Source organism: Sciurus carolinensis, chromosome 2, assembly GCF_902686445.1.
Source record: "Sciurus carolinensis chromosome 2, mSciCar1.2, whole genome shotgun sequence".
NCBI classification, from domain to species: Eukaryota; Metazoa; Chordata; class Mammalia; order Rodentia; family Sciuridae; genus Sciurus; species Sciurus carolinensis.
Window position 1 is genome coordinate 747,173 of NC_062214.1, and position 20,384 is coordinate 767,556.

The window sequence follows — 20,384 nt, forward strand, 5'->3', positions numbered from 1 at the left end:
GCCCAGAAAGGCGGGCGGCAGGGCCTGGGTTTCTCCGAGGCTGGGTATGGGAGGCGGGGGCGGTAGGGGACAGGCCGGTGGGGAGGGGGCTCTTTCCCCAGCGTCTGCCGGGGAAGAAGGGTGAGACACTTGTGATTTCCCAACTGCCAACAGCCGCGCTAACGCGGCGTGGGGTGATGGAGTTAGCCAGAACCGTGCGGGCGCCCTCCCCGCGCCCAGAGCCCTGGACGTGCGCCCTTCACCTCCGGCAGGCCCCGGGGGAGTCCAGAGCTGGAGACCAGGGTGAGAGACCGCGGTCCGGACTGCCTGGGATCCCCCAGTCGCACGCAGTGACCAAGGGGTCCCCACCCCGGACTCGAGCATGTCCCGAGCCCCGGTAGGACCAGGAAACTTTACCCCCAGGCGGGGCCCGCCGCAGCTTCCACGCCCCTCCGGCGCGATCCGCCCCCTCCTCCTCCGCTCCCTCCTGCTGCCTCCTCCCCCTCCTCCCTCCCCCTCCTCCCCGCTCCCAGCGGCTGGAGGCGGCAGGTCCGGGCGGGGCCGCGCCACGGAGCTCACATCCCAGCACGCCCGCCCCGCCGCCGCCGCGCCCCGCGGGACGAGCGGTCGAGTAGAGCTGGGGGACCAGTCGCCAGCGGCGCGGGGCGCGAAGTTGGGTGCGCGCGGGCCTCGGAGCGGGGGTGCGGCGGAACCGGGAGCCGCCCGCGTCTAGAGCCGGATCGGTGCGCCATGGAGCTCCGGGGCCCCAGGGCGCCGCTGCTGCTGTTGCTGCTCCTGCTCCTGGGGACCGGCCTCCTGCCCGGTAAGTTTCGGGGCGCTGAACGGGCCCCTTCGCCTTGGTCCGGGTGCCCAGGACCTCGGGGCCAGAGGCGGGGAGGCTCCTGGCTGTTGTGCCAAGCCGCGGGTGCGCGCAACCGGGAGGACACTGAGACCCCCCCATCACCACCACCCGCGAGAGGCACAGGCTGTCCTGCGGCGCAGGCTGAGCCCTGCGCCGAAGGAGTCATCCTCCCGCAAATGCCGAGAGAGGGGTTGGCGGGGGTATGTGGGGGTTTCCGCAGCATTCCCAGAGCTGGATCTAGAACCTCCAACTTGGACAGAGGTGGGGCGAAGAGGTGCATCCATCCGGCCGAAATCCCCTGCAGACCCCACGTCTTCTGGCTTAGGGGGTCAGCAGTGGCCTCTGCACTTGGAGGCCCCACCCCACCTTTCATGCCCCTCAGGGTCTTTCCAGCTCTCCCCCTTCCCATCCTCTGGGAAGCCCCGCACTCCACCCCACTGAGGAGCTTCCCATAGGGAATTTAAGCCCGGCCTCGTGATGAAAAGCAGTCTGCACTTTACTGGTCAAAGGGACCAGGAAGAACAGGGTGAGGGATGATGCTCGGGGCTGGAGCCAAGGGTCCCAAGGGGTCTAGGAATAGAAGGTCCCTAGGGATCTAGGACCTCCTAGGGACCTGCCGCTGACCCTCAGGTGAGCAAGATCCAGCAGAAAGCAGGGATCTCCCTTCCCTCTCCCCAACTCCCTCCATGATGCAGCCATGCGGGGGAGGCAGGGAGGCCCCCAGACCCCCTGGGGAGAGGAGAGAACCAGAGAGTGGGTCGAATGGGGCACCCCTCCCCAGGCTACAGAGTGGGGCTCACCCAGGGCTCCGTGTGTGCCGGTGCAAGGACACCGCTGGCCTGCAGCCCTGAGGGGGTCAGGCTCTTTATCAGGGTGGGCACACACCCCACCCCCACCAGACCTCAGAGCAGAGCTCCTTCTGAGCCAAAACTGTGTTCCCTGCAGCCTCTGGAGGCAAGCTCTCCTGCGAGGGGCAGGATCCTGGCCCCGCTTCCTGCCTCTTCCTGCCCCTGCTGGCCCCCATGCCCTTGCTCCCACCCCCTGTGCTGCTTTCTGCTCCTGCCCTTTGTCTCTTCTGGTCACTGGAAATACAGCCCTTCCCTCTGAAGCCGCTGTCCACTGGGGAGAATACCCAGATCAGTGCTTGCGGGATCGATCATCTGGCTTCTCAGTGAGATGTGTGGCCTGGAAAAGGCTCCCTTGAGAGAGTGGCATTGACACCCGGGGCAGGGCAGCCCCGGCCAGAGGCGGCCTGTGCAGGGGAGCTGAGGTGGGCGGTGACGTGTGAGGGACCGAAAGCAGAGGATGTGGGTGGAGGGCTGGCTTGAGGATGGGCAGCCGGGACGGCCGCCTGTCCTGGGCCACTTGCCTGCCTCTCCCTGCAGTGAGCAGTCCTGCAGAGACCCGGGCCCACGCGGAGGAGCGGCTCCTGAAGGCACTCTTCTCTGGCTACAACAAGTGGTCCCGCCCAGTGGCCAACATCTCAGATGTGGTCCTGGTCCGCTTCGGCCTGTCCATTGCCCAGCTCATTGACGTGGTAGGTGTGGGGGCCCGGCCATCACACATGGCTACTGAGTCGCCTTGAAGGAAAGGGCTCTAAGGAGGGCAGCTGGGTTGGGCAGGGGACACCTGACTGTGACTGTCTGGCCATGGCTGCTGTGACAGAACGTTAGCTGCCAACTCTGTGACCTGAAGCCAAGGACTCTGGGTGGGAGGAGCTGTTGGACAGGTAGCAGCAGGAAGCCAGGGCCTCTGCCAGGCAGAGGTGCCAGCTTCATGCCCAGCATTCCTGGCCTTGCTCAGACCTTGCTGGGGTGGGACCCAACTTGGGGTGACTGGCCTGGTGGCTTTGCACAGCTTGGTGTGTCACACTGAGTTTTAGCAGCCAAAGATGGAACCTGTGCCCGTTCCTTCACCTGCTTTGTGTGCAGCATGCCCCAGGCCTGGCCCACGCCTGCCAGGATCTGGCCGTGGGTCTGCTGATGAGGGAGGGGCCGCCAGTGTTCCAGGCTGGCCCGTGCGTGTGGGCAGCCCTCTGCCACCCTACTGTGCTGACCTGACCTGCTGCAAGCAGCTGTGAGGTATCAGGCCGAGTGGCGAGCACCCCAGGATCTGGACTTGCACAGAGACCTGGTCCGTGTTCAGAGTCAGCACTTAAACCTCCACCCTCAGTGTCCTGGCACTGGCCCTCGAAAGGCTCCTGCAGTGTCCCTGGCCGGGCTGGGCAGGATGCACGGGCTTCACCCACCCTGCTGAGGTTTACATACTTGGTTGCAAAGCAGGGACTGGCAGAGGCAGCCATGGGTGGCACAGGACTCCTGTCTGCAACCACTGCCTGGCCTCCACTCGGCCTGTCTGGGTCGCGCCATTGCCCCTCAGGCCCGTTGAGGCCCCAGGCACACCCAGGTCAAGTCTGCAGCTCTCTGCCCGGGGCTGGCTGAGACGCTCGTGAACTGTACACGTGTGTGCTGACCTGCAGGCTGCTGGCCCAGGCCTTGGCCCTTTGCGGGTGGAAGGGTGCCTGTGTCTGCCTGCTGTGCATGCCCTCCAGGCCCAGCTGTGCCCCTCTGTGTGTTCGCTGAGGTGTCCGTGTGGGGTCTCAGTCTGGGCAGGGCGGGCCTGCGTGCTGCATGTTAGCTCACAGCCTGGCGCAGTGCAGAGGAGGCTGCAGAATCCCCGGCGGTTTCCCGACCTGTGTTGAGTCCTCATGACGTGTGCCAGCAGCGCAGGGACGCATCTCTGGGTCCCCAGGGAACCTGGGGACTGATGCTGCAGGTCGCCAGGGCAGGAGGGCCGTGCCCAGCCGCCTGGAGCCTTTTCCCAGGACCCTGGAGTGCCCAGCGGGATGGGGCAGGCGGTTGCCCACTCCCAGGCTCCTCAAACACCCGGCAGCTTGTGTGGGGATGGGGTTGGGCGGCAGGAGCACTGAGGCCAGGCCTTGGGACGCACACTCTGCTCCACGTCCTGCCCAGTCCTCAGTGTCCTGCCAGGGAGGGGACCAGCGTGGGCAGTGAGTGGGAGGAGTGATATGGCTGGCAGGGTCCACCCATAAGCAGCCTGGGAGCCCATCATAGCCAAGGAGGCAATGGTCAGACAAGCCTGTGCCGAGCTTCTTTCAGCAAAGCTCAGGGGCCTGTCCCCGTCCCTGAGACCCTCGGCCACCATCCTGGGCTTGGTCGCCTCCAGGGACAAGGTGCTCACTCCTTCCTGAGGTCTAGCCCTGGCCGCTGTGTGCTGTGGCGGGGACCAGAGAGAGGTGTCCTGTCCCCGAGGGACCCTCAAACTCCTTCCTGCTTGTGCCCTAGGACGAGAAGAACCAGATGATGACCACAAACGTGTGGGTGAAGCAGGTGAGTGGGGAGGGCCACCTGCCCCGCCCTCTGTCCTGAGCCACCTCACCCACACTCTGTCCCCGGCAGGAGTGGCGTGACTACAAGCTGCGCTGGGACCCCGGGGACTACGAGAACGTCACCTCCATCCGCATCCCCTCTGAGCTCATCTGGCGGCCGGACATCGTCCTCTACAACAAGTGAGCTTAGGGCCCGGCCAGTCAGGGTCGGGCTGGGCTAGCCGGCGGGTGGGAGGCTCTAGCGCGGCCCACCCTTATCGGCCCTGCCCTGCAGCTGTGCCCCATGGACAAAGCTGGCTCCTCAGCCCCGTGGCCGACAGCCTGTGGTCAGGCTTCTGAGAAGCTGAGCCAAAATCTCATGTGGATGGTTTGCTGTGCTTGGAAGCCGGCTGGCTTTCCAGGGCTGGCCATGGCAGGGAGTGGCCTCCAGAGAACCTCCTGTGGACCCTCTCTGGGGGCCCGAGCCTGGGCTCCCTGAGCTGGGGCAGCCCTGCTCCACGGCTCTATTTGATGGGAATCACCAGGGATGGGTCTCCAGCCTTGGGCTGGGGCGGGCCTGGGCGGTGGCAGCTCCCACAGCACTCATGCATAAAGTAAAAGGAAGCCCTCCACCCCTGGCCCCGACCATCTGCCCACAGCCCCAGCCAGGCCCCAGGGTGTCTGTCTGACCTACAAACGTTCCTATTTGATTAAGAATGAGTGGGCTCCCTTCCTGCTAATGGAGTCCCGTAATGGCTGCAGTGGTGGCGAGTGGAGGGCTCCGGATGGTCTTCCAGATGCACTATGGGAGGCATGAGGGGAGGGCAGTGGTCACTGCTCTTCCCTTGGGATGCTGTTTGTCCTCAGCATCTCTCAGTTTGAACTTCAGACCTGGAAGTCACCCCAGTCACCTGGCCTTTCTGGGGGCCATATCTAGCCCTGACCCCACTGTCTGGGACAGCCTGTCTGGCCCACAGGAACGTTTGTAGGGCGGGAAGCCTGGGAAGCCCCCGGGGTGGGATTGGGCCAGGCAGACACACACGTCTGGGTACCTGCAACGGCCCAGCACCCATGCCTCGGGGCGGGGCTCAGATCACTTCCTCAGGTCACCCTGTGTGTCTTCTCTGCCAGGACTCATGGGGACAGTGGGGTAGAACTGGCCTCTCTGTGGGGTTGGAGCCAGCACTGAGGCTTTCTCTGGACAGGATTTGAGGCTGGTAAAGGTAGAAAGGACTCCAGAGTAGTGACTGACCCTGAGGTCTGACCATAGACACTAAGGAAGCCTGTTTCCAGGGGAAACTGGCAATTGTTGGCCAGGTGGTCAGTGCCTCTGCTGGGCAGGGACAGGCCCCAGCTCTTCTGTAGGCTCAGGAGCCCCTCAATTAGTGTCCTTGTCCACTTGGGGTTTCCCTAAGATGGACCCTTTGGGGCAGGAGCCCAGAGGTCCCTGATGTGGTACTGGGCAGGAGGACAGAGGGTCTTTCTTGGCCTCTCAAGTGCAAAGTCTGAAGGCAGGGCCTGGAGCAGGACCCGGGGCCCACCTGCTCCTCGCCTCCAGCTGTGGTGAATCCAGAACAGGCTCAGGGCCAGATGGTTCAGCCCAAATGCCTGCACCCCTCAAGTGTCCGGGGCCTCTGAGATGGTGGTGGGGTTTGGGCCGGGAACTGCAGGTGCACAGCTGGCCTGGAAAGGCCTCTGCGGGTGCAGACGGCTCTCCGAGGGCCTGCCGTCCCACCCATGGCTGGCCGCTGCTCCTGAGGGGTCCACCCTCGGGCCTCTGTGTGCTGTGCCCTGCACCTGTGTTTGGAATGAAGCAGCTCGACCTACAACTGAGGGCCTCCAGGCCTGGAGGAGACGGGCGCCCCCTGCTGCCCTTGCCCACCCTCTCGTTCCTCAGGGAGCCACCCAGGAAAGGGAATGCCTGCAGATGCCACGGGTAGCAAAGCCGGGTGGCCACAGCAGCCCGTTCCTCCTTGCGGGCTCCCCCGGAGCCACGCTGGGCCGTGCAGGGCGGGAGTGCCGTGGGTGCAGCGGGGGCGCACAGAGCTGGGCTCGATGGCGGAGCCCCATCCTGCTGCCAGCCAAGGGCGTGGCTGCCCTCCCGAGCGCGGGGAGGCCCAGAGCTGGCACCTCACGTCCTCCTGCAGATCCTGAAAAGGACCTGCTCACTTGCCGGGGGAGCACATTTTCATTTGTGCCTCAAAAGAGTGAGGCTCTGATTTGGGGTGAGATGGGGCTAGAAGGAGGCAGACCCACGCCTGATTCCACGTGGGCTGGGATGTGCAGCAGGACCCACCCTGTGCCGCCCAGAGGGATGCTGGGTGTCTGCACAGAGACCAGGCCATGCTGGCTGGAGCCTCATTGGGATGCGTGTGGAGCTGCTCTCTGGCATCTCCCTGCAGCACAGGCGCTCAGTGAGAGAGCCGCGTGCAAGCCCGGCGACTCAGTGGAGACAGGGGTGGGCTCCGGTCCCTACCCCCTGAGGACCAGGCACCAGTGTGGGTGGCACGTGAAGGGAAGGGGCCTTCGGGTCCCCAGTGGCTGCCACGGCCTCAAGACTGGTGAGAACCGGATGATGCTAGTGGGGTGCAGGGTCAGCTGCCAGATGAGGCTCAGAGAAGCAGGGCCCCTGCTGCCCGCAGACCTGGAAGCCCGTCCTTCAAGCTGGGCCCTGGGGACAAAGTAGGTGAATGAATGGGCACAGGGCCTGAGACTCGGGGCTGCGCCTCCTCCAGTGCTGAGCCCTGCACGCTCCGATGCCTGCTGGCGCCCTCAGGGGGTTACTCAGGGCCAGAGGGCGCGCTAAGAGCAGACTGAGGTCTCCCGTTAGCATTTCTGAGCTGAGGCCTGCAGGGCCTGCCCAGAGGGGCCTGCTGCCTCTGCCAGTCTATGGACGCCAGCCCAGGGTCCAGATGGATGGCCTGGGCCTTGTGGGGAAATGGAGGCCTGGCAGCCAGGTTACACGAGGCATGCGGGTGGGGACTTTGCTCCAGGACCACTTCCAGCCTCGGAGGAAACCCTGGGGTGGAGTGGGGCCAACCCCAGGAGCAGGAGGGGCCTTCTTGGGGGCTGCTTGCTTGTGTGCCCTGGTTGCCATGGACAGACTGGGGCATGGCTCTTCTTGAAGCCAGGGGCCAGGACTGGGAACCCTGTGAGCCACAAGAAGGAGCTGGAGGGACAGCATCCCCTGGCTACCAACCCTGGCCTATGGATGGGACATCAACGTCTCCTGAGGCAGGAGAGGTAGAGGCTGACCATCAGACACTGACCCCCAAGGCAGCAGCTTGAACTGTGTCCAGCTCCTGTGTTGTCCCCAGCAGGCTGAGGAACTGTTCTTGCCTCTGGGGCCACAGCATCCTCATCCTCACCTGCAGGGAGCCCCCCTGCTGGCCACCTGTGGCAGAGGTGGAAGCCGGGGCCTCCCTGAGCTTGGAGCCAGATCAGAGGAGTGGCCAGCAGGGAGACAAGGCCTTGGTCCCAGGAGGTGCCTTGTTTGCTCTCCCATGGGTGGTCAGAAGCCGTTTCCGTGTCCACGGGCCTCAGCACAGACACAGTGGGCAAAGGTCCACTGCCCTTCAGCAAGAGCGTTCATCCCAAGCGGGCCTGCTGAGCAGCTGCTTGGCCCCATGTGTCCTTGCTGTCTCTTCTAGGCAACCAGTGTGCACTGGGTGGGCCAGCCCTCAGTCCAGCAACCGCCTGTCCTCCTGTCAGGCCCAGGAGACCACTCACTGTCCCCAGAGGTGCACATGCACCCGTGCACTGAGGAAGCATCCTGCCAGGCCTTCCCGCTACCTGCTAGTGCCCTGCAGGACTGTCCTAGCCCCAGGCAGGGCGGGCTGGGAGCCTGCTCCTCCTGGTGCTCACAGTGCCGAGGGCAGGGGAGGGGAAGGCAGGGTGAGAAATGTCCCTGTGCCGTGAGGCCCTGAGGCATCCTGGGCCCCTCTCAAAGGTACAGGACCCTGGGGACACTGGGAGCTCTGGGAGGAGAAGTCAGGGGACTGGCCCCAGGCCCAGGGACTGCAGTGACCACCAGAGGCAGCAGTGCTCTGCCCCTGTGCCCGGCCAGTTCATCCCTCCAAGTTCTCAAAACCGTGTGTCCTCTCCGCTCAGGTGGTAAACAGAGGCACACAGGTAGGTGACGGCTCAGGCTCGCTGGGCTGGCGTAGCCCCGGGCCAGGCGAGGAGCCTTGCTCTTCAGGAGCGTCCACGTGTCCAGGTGCGCAAGGGCCTCTGGGGTGGGCACATGCGGGCCTCACTCTCCTCTCTTCCTGCCCAGTGCGGATGGGGACTTTGCGGTCACCCACCTCACCAAGGCCCACCTGTTCCACGACGGGCGGGTGCAGTGGACGCCTCCAGCCATCTACAAGAGCTCCTGCAGCATCGACGTCACCTTCTTCCCCTTCGACCAGCAGAACTGCACCATGAAGTTCGGGTCCTGGACCTACGACAAGGCCAAGATCGACCTGGTGAGCATGCACAGCCGCGTAGACCAGCTGGACTTCTGGGAGAGCGGGGAGTGGGTCATCGTGGACGCGGTGGGCACCTACAACACCCGGAAGTACGAGTGCTGCGCGGAGGTCTACCCCGACATCACCTACGCCTTCGTCATCCGCCGGCTGCCGCTCTTCTACACCATCAACCTCATCATCCCCTGCCTGCTCATCTCCTGCCTCACCGTGCTGGTCTTCTACCTGCCCTCCGACTGTGGCGAGAAGGTCACGCTCTGCATCTCCGTGCTGCTCTCGCTGACCGTCTTCCTGCTGCTCATCACCGAGATCATCCCGTCCACCTCGCTGGTCATCCCGCTCATCGGCGAGTACCTGCTCTTCACCATGATCTTCGTCACGCTGTCCATCGTCATCACCGTCTTCGTGCTCAACGTGCACCACCGCTCCCCCCGCACCCACAGCATGCCCGCCTGGGTGCGCAGGGTCTTCCTGGACATCGTGCCCCGCCTGCTCTTCATGAAGCGGCCATCTGTGGTCAAGGACAACTGCCGGCGGCTCATCGAGTCCATGCACAAGATAGCCAGTGCCCCGCGATTCTGGCCTGAGCCCGAGGGGGAGCCCAGCATCCTGAGTGGTGCGCGCAGCCAGGGACCGTCGCCTACTCTGTCCTTCTGCGTCCCCCTGGACACACCTGAACCCCAGCCTGCCTGCAAGTCACCCTCCAACCAGGTTCCTGCTCTGCAGCCCTCAGAGGCCGAGAAGGCCAGTCCCTGCCCCTCCCCAGCCCCCTGTTGCCCACCCAACAGCACAGGGGCCCCAGGGCTCACCAAAGCCAGGTCCTTGAGCGTCCAGCACATGTCCGGCCCCCATGAAGCAGAGGAGGGCGGCATCCGGTGCCGGTCTCGGAGCATCCAGTACTGCGTTCCTCGAGACCGTGCAGCCTCCCAGGCTGATGGCCAGACGGCTGGCTCCCTGGCCTCCCTGAAGGCCCGCTCGGCTGAGCTCCCTCCCCCAGACCAGCTCTCTCCATGCAAATGCACGTGCAAGAAGGAGCCCTCCGTGGTGTCCCCAGTCACCGTGCTCAAGGCCCGCAGCACTGCAGTGCCACCCCGGCACCTGCCCCTGTCACCAGCCCTGACTCGGGCAGTTGAGGGTGTCCAGTACATCGCTGACCACCTGAAGGCAGAAGACACGGATTTCTCGGTAAGCCTCTGCCCGGTGGCTGTTGTGAGGTCCTCTGGCCCATGTGGGATGAGTGGATACCCTCCGTTTCTGGCAAATGGTGGAGATGGTGGAATACTCTGGGAGACACAGCATGGATTCTGTCCAAGCTCTGGTCGTCCCTGAGCTGAGCCAGGGCCCAGCAGAGCAGGTGGCCCAGAGCAGCTGGGCCCAGGCTCCATCCCTTTGGGTGCTGGGTCTCTAGAGCCTGGTGGGTGGGTGAGGGCAGCCCCTCCTGCCACTGCAGCATGCACAAGGCCCTCCTTAGCGTCTTTGGGTCTCCCAGGGCTTCCAGGGCATCCTCCCGCTTTCCAGACGGCATTTGCCTGCTTGCCACCCATGAGGGTCTCCAGGGTCCCTGCTCAGACAAGGCAGAGACTTGGGGTTGTGGGCCCCGAGAACTGCCTCTTCGTCTTAAACTGCCTCCCAGGGGCCCCAGGTAGGTGGTGGAGCTGGAGCCCCGATCAGAGCACAGGCCGGGGGGAATCCTGGGGCCTCAGCTGTCAGCATCTGTCCTTTGCATTGACCTTGCCCTGGACAGGCACCTGTCACTGCCCATGACACTGCTATCCCTCAGCAGCTCCCCATCCTCCTTCCTCAGTGGAGGGGCCTGCCTGGCCCTGGCTCCCAGCTCCAAGCCCTTGTCTGTCTCCCTGGAGCTGAGTGAGCCTAGAAAGAAGGAGGCATGTCCTGCTGCCCTCAGAGCCACCTACTGACTTCAAGAAGCTGTGAAATCGTCCAGGAGTCTCTGAAAAGTCCCACATTGCAAAGACCTGCCTGGGGAGAAACGGGCTCTGGAACCACATTTTGCTGAAGCTCTGGAAAGAAGAGAGGTGTGGGCGAGTGGGCTACTGAGGAATGGCTCATGCCAGCAGAAACTTAAACAAAATCTTCAGGAGATCAGCTCTTCCCGTGGAGTCCAGGGACCGGAGCTCCTTGCCTCCCCTCCGCCACTGCCAATCTGCTGGCTGTTCTGGCTGCCTGACCTGGTTCTGGGTCTGGGAGAGCAAAGCTAACTTCACAGGATGGCCTGGCCAGCGGGGGAGCTGTGGTCTGCTTCATCCTCAGGCTGGGCCGGGCACAGGCAGAGAGGGAGCAGATCAAGGCCCGTTGGGAAAGCGGCACTGCAGGGCTGCTGCTCAGTCTGCCTGGAACAGGTGTCCTGGAGGGCTATTTAAAAGCGACTCTGCTTGCTCTGAGGTTTTCTGCAAGCGAACATGGTCATTCAGGGCTTTAAACCATCAGGATACCTGTGATTGCTTTGACAAACCAGGCAGATGCCCCCAAATGGGGAAACTAACTGCAGGCTTGGCCCACTCCTCCCTCAGCTGGCTGAGCCTGGGCCATGCCCTCTGCTGGCACCTCACCACAGATGCATGAGTAGGGGCCCAGGTCACCTACTCATGGCCCAAAGGCAGCTCCTATCAAGCCTGGGCTACCAGGGATCTCCCAGGTACGTAACTGTCCACACTGGGAGACAGTGAAGCCGGGGGCTGGGGTCCACTCTCACAGAGATGTAACCGTGACCCTCCCTTGGCTGCTCATGCCTCAGTGTCCTTGTTATGGGGCGATCCAGGTGAGGCTGTGTGACCACAGATGGTGGACATATTCAGTGTGGTTTCTGCCTGCTTGCTGTTATCAGCCACCTTTTTCAGATCCCTTCCACCACCTCCATGGAACTGTTGCCCAGCAATGCTGCCCCACCCATGCCCACTCTGGCCCCCAGGTATTCCAGGCTGTGAGCACTGGCCTGGAGCAAGAGGGCAGGTGTGGATAGTCCCGCCTCAGGCCTTGCTTTTGGGACCTCCTCCGCCTGGAGCCCAGCGTGGGGGTTCTTAGCAATCAGACCCAGCTTGCTCCTGGCCCTGGCCCTGCTCAGCCAGGCTTGTGGGTGTCCCCTCTCTGTGCCCTACTTTCACCATTTGCACAATGGGGGTGCACTAAGCCTCCAGGGCACCCCCAGCTGTAGCAGGAAGCTGGACCATGCATTCCTTGAGTGCTCCCCACTCAGCCTCCTGCAGGCTCAGGTAAGGTCAGCTGGGGACACCAGGTGGACCTGCCTTCTGCGACAGCAGAGGGTACCCTCTGATTCCACATGAGTGCCTGCGATGCTCTCTGCAGATGTCCAGCCTGCCCTCCGGGCCTCTCCCCGCCTCACCCTGTAGCGGCGGCTCTGGGCGGAGTGGAGCTGTTGAGTACCCTGGCTGGTGGAGGAGAGGTGTGCTCCTTCGCCGGTGTCACCTCGGTGCAGGTGTGCCCCTGAGGGGAGAAGGGAACCTGCCACCTGCAGCACATGGTTCTGAAGGTTCTCTTGCTGCCCGTGAGGTCAAGGGCAGGGGCTAGAGTGACCCCATGTCTGTGTTTGCAGGTGAGGGAGGACTGGAAGTACGTGGCCATGGTCATCGACCGGATCTTCCTTTGGATGTTCGTCATCGTCTGCCTGCTGGGCACTGTGGGCCTCTTCCTGCCACCTTGGCTGGCTGGCATGATCTAGCAATGAAGCCAGAGAGGCTGGGGCTCCTGCAGGAAGTGTGCAGTTGGGCCTGCTCTTCCCTGGTCCCCCTGCTTTGTGGGGCTACTCTGGTTGTCACTTGTACCCCATCTCCTGTCCCTGTCGTAAGATGGCTTGGAGACATGGCCTCCTGGGGAGCCAGAAGCCTGGGTGCTGGCTCTGGTCAGGAGGTCCTGGGGCAGGGGCTGGCACGTGGTTGTTCCATCCACAGGACAGCGTCATGGCTGAGCCCTGTGAATGCAGTCTGACATGGCAACCTCCTGACCTGCACACTGCACAGGTGTGTCTGCATCTCAGCAGGTGGCAAGCATCCCACCTGCCCACAGGGCCATGAGGCTTCGTCCCCTTTTAGTCCCAGTGGCCCCAGGCCTGTGGGGCCTGGCAGCCAGGCCTCTCCCCGCTGCACCTCCCTGGCGGCTCCCTGCCACCCGGGACCCAGGCCTGCCACCAGCCAGTCCAGGCAGAGCGGATACTCGGTCTTGTGCCCACAGGGGCCCCAGCAGACGGCATCGTGCCTGTCTGTGTGTTAGAGAGAACCCGGCGCCACACTGGGAGGCCTCAGTGCCACTGGGAGGGGTGTCAGGTGCAGCCCCCACAGTGAGAGACCCTCGGGCCAGGAATTCAGCTGTCCCCCTGCTGGGGTCTTGGGGTCTGGTGAGTGCTTCCCAGGGGCCCAGCAACCCCAAGCCCTAGAGGGCACTTGTGTTTGGGGATTTTCCAGACCGTGAGGGACCCGAGCAGTGTCCAGGTCACTGGCCCATGCCCCCTGGGTTCTTCCCCAGCACCTTGAGGGTTTCTGCCTGTGTGCACAGCCCAGGAGGCCCTCTGAGATCCAGTAGGTAGGAAGGGCCTCCCATCGTAGTTGCTCTGGTGAGGCCACCCCAAACTCTGCTCGCCCTAAAAACTGGACCCTTGGGCTAGTGGGTCCAGGAGAAAGGCCCTGAGCCATGCAGTGGGCTCCCTGACAGGCCAGGGGCCTTCTGACTGATCCTCTGGGGTGGTCACTGGCCAAGTAGGGCCTAGCCAGCTATCTACCTTGCCCCAGTGCTAGTGGGGGAGCTGAGACATTGCTCCTGCAAAACAGGTGCCTGAGCAGGTGAAGGCAGCGTGCTCCCAACAGGTGCCTGAGCAGGCCAAGGCAGCGTGCTCCCAACAGGTGCCTGAGCAGGCCAAGGCAGCGTGCTCCCAACAGGTGCCTGAGCAGGCCAAGGCAGCGTGCTCCCTGCCCCGGGTGCACCTTTTGTGGGGAGAGGCATCCACGGTGAAGGCATCTTCCCGAGAGCCATCCTGGTCCCCCCAAGGCATGCACTGCTAGTGGGCAGCCCTGTGCCCTCAGCCATCGTGTCCCTGGATCTCAGAGCTGATTCCCTGGGGCTTCCTGTGGGAGGTACCTGAGACTGAGCGGGCAGTTGGGGGGCACTAGACCACACACCATGCAGTGGACACAGCTGCTGCCGCCGTGGTGCCACCTTCTGGTCCTCACTGGAAAGCTCTGGAAAGAGCATCAGGATGGGGGATGTGGCGTCACCCCACCCCCAGACCCAGGCAAACACCTCTGAACACAGGGCTACTGGCCATCCCATGCCAGTGCCTGTGGAAGGGGACCTTAGTTGAGGCTCCAGAGTGGCCTAAGTGCCAGTCCTGGGCCTCTTGGTTCACCCAGTGTCCCAGGGAGTGGGACCCCACCTGCCAACCTGGGTCTGCCATTCCCTGGTGCCTCACACCCTCAGCTGGAGCCCCAGGATGGCGGGAGATATCCCAGGCAGCTAGTTCGTGCAGGGACAGGGGGACAGGCCTTGGAGGGCGGTGGTGGGTGAGGAGCCCAGAGGGGAGCCTCAGGACATGCATCACATAAGCAGATGCACTGCCAGGCGTCTGGGCAGCTGCAGAGCCTCTGGGCAGGGCAGCAAGAAGTGAGTATCTGGGACACTCCTGCCACCCAGCGAGTCCAGGAAAGAATGCCCTGGCCCGTCCCCGCAGAGCTGATTGAGACTCCATGCAGCACGCCTGCCTCCAGTGTTGACTTGTGACTGGCGTAAGGTCTGCTCCTGGCAAGCACATGGTCCCAGGCCCTCGATGGCCACCACCCTGCAGCCCGACTTGGCTTCTCTGCCTAGTTGGGGTGTTGCCCACCAGGGTGTCCTGTGCTCACTGCCGGGGTCTGTGGGTTGTTAGTGGCTGAGCCGTGTTCTGTCTGAATAAACGGAGCCTGTTTCCGGCCTTGGCCTGCAGCGTGGCTGCTGGGAGCGGAGGCTGCCCACTGGGAGCTCATCGGGTGGCTCATTCACACGTTGGTCTCCACCGTATCGTGTTCTCTGGTGCCCTCGCCTCCTGCCCCTTCCAGACCTGAGGCTGTCCGCGTCGGGCCAGTGGCTCCAGGTGATGCCGGGCCCTGCCCTGCCTCCTCACCAGACTCCTGCACCGGCCCCAGCTTCCCCGCCCTGAATCGACCATGGCGTGGGGCTTGCCAGAATCAGTCAGACTGGTCAACCACACTGTTGTGTTTGCCCAGCCCGGCCTTCCCCGGAGGCCCCAGCACAGCCTCGGCCTTCCTGCCTCCTAATGGGCCTGGTGCTTCCCCGTGTCCCTGCCTGGCACGAGGGGCCCCTCCCCTCAGGAAAAGCAGCATCCGCTCCACACTGGTCCACAGCAGAGCACGGCCCGCCGAGCCAAGGCTCCTACTGTCTGCCCTCTTCTGGGGACACGCACAGAAACCAGGCACACCGCCCGGCTTTGGCGTCTCCTCTGTCTCAATCTGGAGAAATGCTGGTTGCACCCAGTGCCACGGAGGCGGCTTCTCGGCCCACAGTGGGAATGCGGGCTGCGGTGGGTGTGCGCTGGGCAGGGCCGCTGACCCAGGGTCTGCTTGTTCTCGAGATCATGCCATTTACACTCCACCGTCCCTGGGTGGGAGCTTCCGGATCCCTAATCCCGCTGGCATTTCCTGGCATTTGCCCGCTGTGCCGGGCGACCTGTGGAGAGTGTGATGGTAGCCGCCCGGCTGGAGGGCCTGCACACTTGACTGACAGCACCAGGGGCCGCCGGCCAGCCTGCCCTGGCTCGCTCACCTGGGGTCCTGCGCAGTGTGCTCTGGAGCAGACTCCTTGCTCTCCCGGCTGGGCCTCTGCCTCCACAGGTGCTCCTGGGTGGCTGCTCTTTGGGTGATCCCCCCATCCTCCTGCCGTGTGGGAACAGGTGTGGGTGCACAGGTCCAGGGCGGATGGCTCAGCCGTGGGAGGTGTGTGTGGTCAGTTCAGCGGCTGTCCCCAGACTCATCTGCAGGGTGTGTGCAAGGAACTTCCTTCAGCCAGGGTTCTGAGGGCCCCGTCTACACTGAAGCATCTTGATTTTTGCCAGTCTGGTGGAGATGTAGCCCTCCCTCACACAAGGTGGCATCTCACTGAGTGTTTGCCAACTGCTGGTGTTCCTTCTCCACGGTGCTTACTCTGGCCTTCTGTCAGTTCTCCACTGTCCATGGACTTCTCTTGGTAATCGGAGAGACACCCTGCCCGATCTGACCCTTTGCATCTTTCACCTCTGCACATGGGCTCTTTTGCTCAGTGTCCCACACACACTTGAAAAGAATGTATCTCTGCTGTGTGGGGTAAGTTCCAGACACACCGACCAGGTCAGCCAGGGGACAGTGTGCTCAGGTGCTCTCTGTCCTTGTGGATTCTACGTTTGCTTTTTCTACAGATTCTGGGGTGAAGGGCTGGTGCCCCAAGGATGAGCGTGGAGCTGTGTCCCCAGGGATAGCCTTCAAGCCTTTACTCTCTGTCCAGTGTTCATGTAGGGCTTTCATGTCCACCTGGGGCCACCATGTCCACTCAGGCTGTGGCGTCCCCTGGGTGGCTTGCCCCTCAATGTCTCCCTTTGGGGCCATGACCTGCCATGTCTCGAGCCTGCTGATTCTGACCACAGCATGGCCCTCTGGCTCTGCTCCGCCGTGTCTGCAGGGTCTGACTTTCGGCCCTGTTCCTGCTCCCCCAGCTGTGTGGTGTGTAGCGGGGGTTCTGCTGGGCCTGCCCGGGGCCTGCCCAGATCTCTGTAGCGCACGCTGTGCTCTAGAGCTTCCTCTGAGCCAGCATGCTGCTCGGTGAGCAGCCTCCGCCGGGCGGGCCTTGGTGCTTGTCCTCAGGTGCACTTGACCCATGCACCCTGGTGATACTGGACCACATCCTGGGGACTGGTGGGGACAGCCTCTGTGGATGCTCACTCGGGAGTTTCTGGGTGGGTGTCTGCGTTTGTTTCCTGGGGTGAACACCTAGTGTTGCTGGGTCTCTCGGGACAGTAATGTGTTTGTGTTTATAAGGTCCCGCCAAAGTCATGCGCAGTGGTGCGCCTGCGGGCACCGGACCTGGGGGCTGGGGCAGGAGGATCACAGAACACAGGCCAGCCTCAGCAAGACCTGCCTCAAAATGAAAAGTAAAGGGTCAGGGTGTAGCTCGGTGGTAGAGACCTGGGTTCTGTCCCCGGAGCAAACACAAAAAGACGAAGGCGTTGGCTCTTTTTTATTCTCCGGGGTGCTAACTTAACAAATGCTTGGTTTCTCCAGTGCTCACTAAGTTGACCTGGGGCACATCTGCCACTCCTCCCCTTCCAGACGCGGCCTTGGGGCACCAGCCAACAGGAAGCCCGCTGTCTGCTCTGGCACGGCTGCTCCGGGTTTGCCCAGGCCAGGCAGGTCACTCGCCCCCTGGAACTTGGTGTGGCTTCGTCCTCCTCCCAGCGGCTTCTGCCACGTACCTGATGGTCTTCCCTTCCTCCAGTGGGGCTTGTGGAGAAGATCTGGGCGTCACAGCCGGGGGCTCCGTGGGCCTCAGGGTGTCTCTGGCCCACTCACTGGGGTGATGATCTGTGGGTACAACTCTGTGTGCCTGGCACTGTGAGGGGCTGCCCTCCCCGCTCACTGCCCTGGTTCCAGCCCTGCTGTGGTCCCGTGTGCCTCCTTGTGCTCCACCAGGAGAAGCCAAGGGCCCGTTGGAAGTCCCTGTCCTGCGGCTCTTGGCTGGTATTGGCCAGCCTTTCCTCGCTGTGACCATAAGGCCTCACAAGAACGGCTTGGAGGAGGGAAAGCTTATCTGGGCTCACGGTTTCAGAGGCCTCAGTCCATACATGGCCGAGTCTGGTGCTCTGGGCTGGGAGGGGCCCAGCAGAGGGAAGCTGCTCCCCCATGGCAGCCTGGAAGCAGAGGGGGAGAGGGGAAGGGGCCGCAGGGAAGATGCACCCTCAGGGCAGCCCCAGTGGCCACCTCTCCAGCCACGCCACCTGCAGTCACCACCCAGTCAGTCCAATCCCAGCAGGTGGCTGCCGAGGCCACAGCCCTCAGGGCAGCCATCCCACCTCTGAGCTTCCTGACCACAGGGGCCTTGGGGCTCCTGGAGTCCAGGCCATTCCAGGGTCATTTCAGTCTGGGAGCCTAAGCTTTTCTCTGATGGTTGCATTTTCAAAAACTGGTTTTTTCCTGTTCCCACCCGGGTAGCTCACTGTCCCTGTCCTTGGGGAGCCCCGTCATGTGGACGCTGACCCTGGTCTGCCTTTTTACCTGGCCTGCAGTTCGCCAGGCTTTCCCCATTGACTTGTTTCTCCTTCAGCTTTCCATAGACGGTGGTTTCTGGTTGGTTTCCTTTATTTATAGCTGTTATTTCTGGCTTCGTGTTATTAATATCTCTCCTTGTCTCTTTGATGTATTACGACTTTTTTAAATTAATGGACCAAAGAAAGCATGAGTTCCTCCTCATGCTGCTGTCTCTGTTTCTCGGGGCAGAGATCTTGTAACCCCTGTTAACGTGTCTCCTATACCTGTGCCATGGTGCCCCGTGAGCAGGGGTATGTGTGTGCAGACACCTGTGTGTGCCTGTGTGGGTGGGCAGATTTCAGGAGGAAGCAGCTGGTTGCCCTGTGGTGGCTTCTTGGGACACACACAGACACGTGCACACACAGACACAGTGTGTGCATGCAGAGTCTGTGCCCGAGTCCTCACTGCTTCGTGGTGGTCTCTCTTGGGTGACAGCCCTGCCCCGGCACCTCTGAGGCTCCCAGGTCTTAAGTGGCCACTCGCTGCGGGGAGTCTGGACCTTTCCAGGGACTTGTGCGTTTAACACCCATGCAATGGAGGCCTGCAGGCTTGCTGGCAGACTTGCAGGCCCCTGGATTTCTGCAGTGCTCCTAATACCGGGGACCCTCTTCTGTGGCCAGTTGCTGGACCTGTTCTCCGTCCTCACGCTTGGCAGGTGTGGCTGCTACCTTCTTCTTGGGACCAGAACTGCAAGCGGACAACACCCCATTCCTCTCCTGCCTTGGGGAAGAGCCTCTGGATTTCATCCAGGCCCACAGCCTCCCAGGAAAGACCCCATCCCAGTTCCCTTTAACCAGGTCTAGCCATATGACCCGGATGGGACCAGACCCTCCAGGACCAAGGCCGGCCCCTCTCCACCCTTTCCATCTGAATGTGAACAGGCAGCTGGAACTAGGACAGGTGTCCCAAGTTAAGGGGGAGCTGGGCAGAGGATGCCAAACGCAGGAGAGGAGCAGCCCAGCCACCCAAAGCACCTCCCTGGCCTCCATCTGGCTGAAGTCGTGGTGGTCCTGTAAAACCACACCTAGTCCCAAACAAGACACTTGATACTTTTGTTGGTGATGACCTATCTTCTGGGCAGGGAGAGTGGCAGTCTTGTCTCCCAGGTGGAACTCATGCTAACACTATTGATTTTCTGAATATGGAAGTGGCAACTTGACAGGCATGACCCCTGCCCCTTTCCCCAAGGGGATGTGACTTCTGGAGCAGCAGCAACCATCCTTTGATAAAGAAGAGCAGGGCTGGGGACATAGCTCAGTTGGTAGAGTGCTTGCCTCGCAAGCACAAGGCCCTGGGTTCAATCCCCAGCACCACAAAAACAAAAAACAAACAGAAACAAGAAGAGCAGCTGCATGCTGAGAATGGCCAAAACCTGGGTCCCTGGAAGCTTCCACATCAGCTCTTAGGACTGTACACACAAGGACAGAGTCCAGCCACTCAGCAACTGCATTCGTTAAAGCCAGCGGAACGCAGTCCTAACAAAGGCCTGCTTCCTGAGTATTTGCTTCCTATAGTTAAGAATGTTTGTCTGAGTCTTCCCTAAAAGCTGCCTGTGAAGGCTGTAACTTGCCCTCCGGGCGTCACTGGCTGGCGACCCTGTGACACGGCATGTGCTGCATCCACCGCGCAGCTCTAAGTGTCTTCCTGCTTCTTTTCTTCTTTCACCGCCGATCCCCTGTGGAGCGCCTCTGTGGGCCTCCACCTGATTGGTGGACGTCCCTCGTTGGCACTGTCTGTTTTCCAACCTTGTCACGGTCACTGGGTGGCCCTGAACAGTCTGTCTCTGGAATGCAAGGGTCTCTGTGGCCCCACCCACTGCCAACGGGGTGGCTGTTCCTGTGGAGGCGTGTGGCTCCATCAGGCCGCGGAGGCCCCGGCCTCCACAGTGAGCGTGCCTGTGAGTCCCGCTCTGCTCTTCCTACTCCCTGTCTCAGCAGCCATGCACCTTCCCTGTCCTGCCCCAACCACTGCCAGCCCCTCCTGCACCAGGGGTGCTGGGGCCTCAGTCAGAGCTGCTCGCTGCTGCCTGCACCCGGGAGGGTAGGCCAGATGCTGCCCGCTGAGCAGAACCTAACAGTCACCACAACCCTGTGACCTCAAGACCCCCCAGTTCACATGGCCCCAACACAACTCCACTGCCACACCACCCAAGGACCCAGTGCCCTGCACGTGGAGGCTGGCAGCTGCAGGAACCTCATTCAGGCCTGCATGGAGTAGAGTCCACCAGCACTGTCCAGTCCAAGGGCTAGTGGAAGGCTCCCAGGCTGGCTGGGTGCAGGCTGCCTGCCAGGTGCTCAAAGCAGCTGCTTCCCTTAAGAAGTGGAGCCAGCCGGGTGTGGTGGCCTTACTTGCAATCCAAGCCACTCCAGAGGCTAAGGCAGGAGGCTCCCATGTTCAAGGCTAGCCCCAGCAAACTTAGTAAGACCCTAAGCAACTCAGTAAGACTCTGTCTCAAA

The 20,384-nt window shown here is 62.4% G+C and overlaps 1 protein-coding gene across 3 annotated transcripts; it reads left to right on the top strand.

Annotated features, from left to right (window-relative positions):
• The first annotated feature begins 508 nt into the window (after positions 1-508).
• Chrna4 (cholinergic receptor nicotinic alpha 4 subunit) lies at positions 509-14,570 on the top strand. 3 transcript variants are annotated; one of them, XR_007107059.1, is made up of 7 exons: positions 509-802; positions 2,227-2,378; positions 4,147-4,191; positions 4,261-4,370; positions 8,446-9,820; positions 12,207-13,434; positions 13,543-14,570. XR_007107059.1 is itself a non-coding variant. In XM_047539721.1 (6 exons), exons 1-6 carry the CDS (start codon positions 730-732, stop codon positions 12,330-12,332), a joined length of 1,881 nt encoding a protein of 626 aa, XP_047395677.1. In that variant the 5' UTR covers positions 509-729; the 3' UTR covers positions 12,333-14,570. The 3 variants fall into 3 exon arrangements, 2 of the variants coding, with proteins under 2 accessions (XP_047395677.1, XP_047395678.1); XM_047539721.1 differs by having other exon boundaries at positions 12,207-14,570; XM_047539722.1 differs by lacking the exons at positions 509-802; positions 2,227-2,378; positions 4,147-4,191 and having other exon boundaries at positions 4,289-4,370; positions 8,582-9,820; positions 12,207-14,570.
• The last annotated feature ends 5,814 nt before the right edge of the window (positions 14,571-20,384 follow it).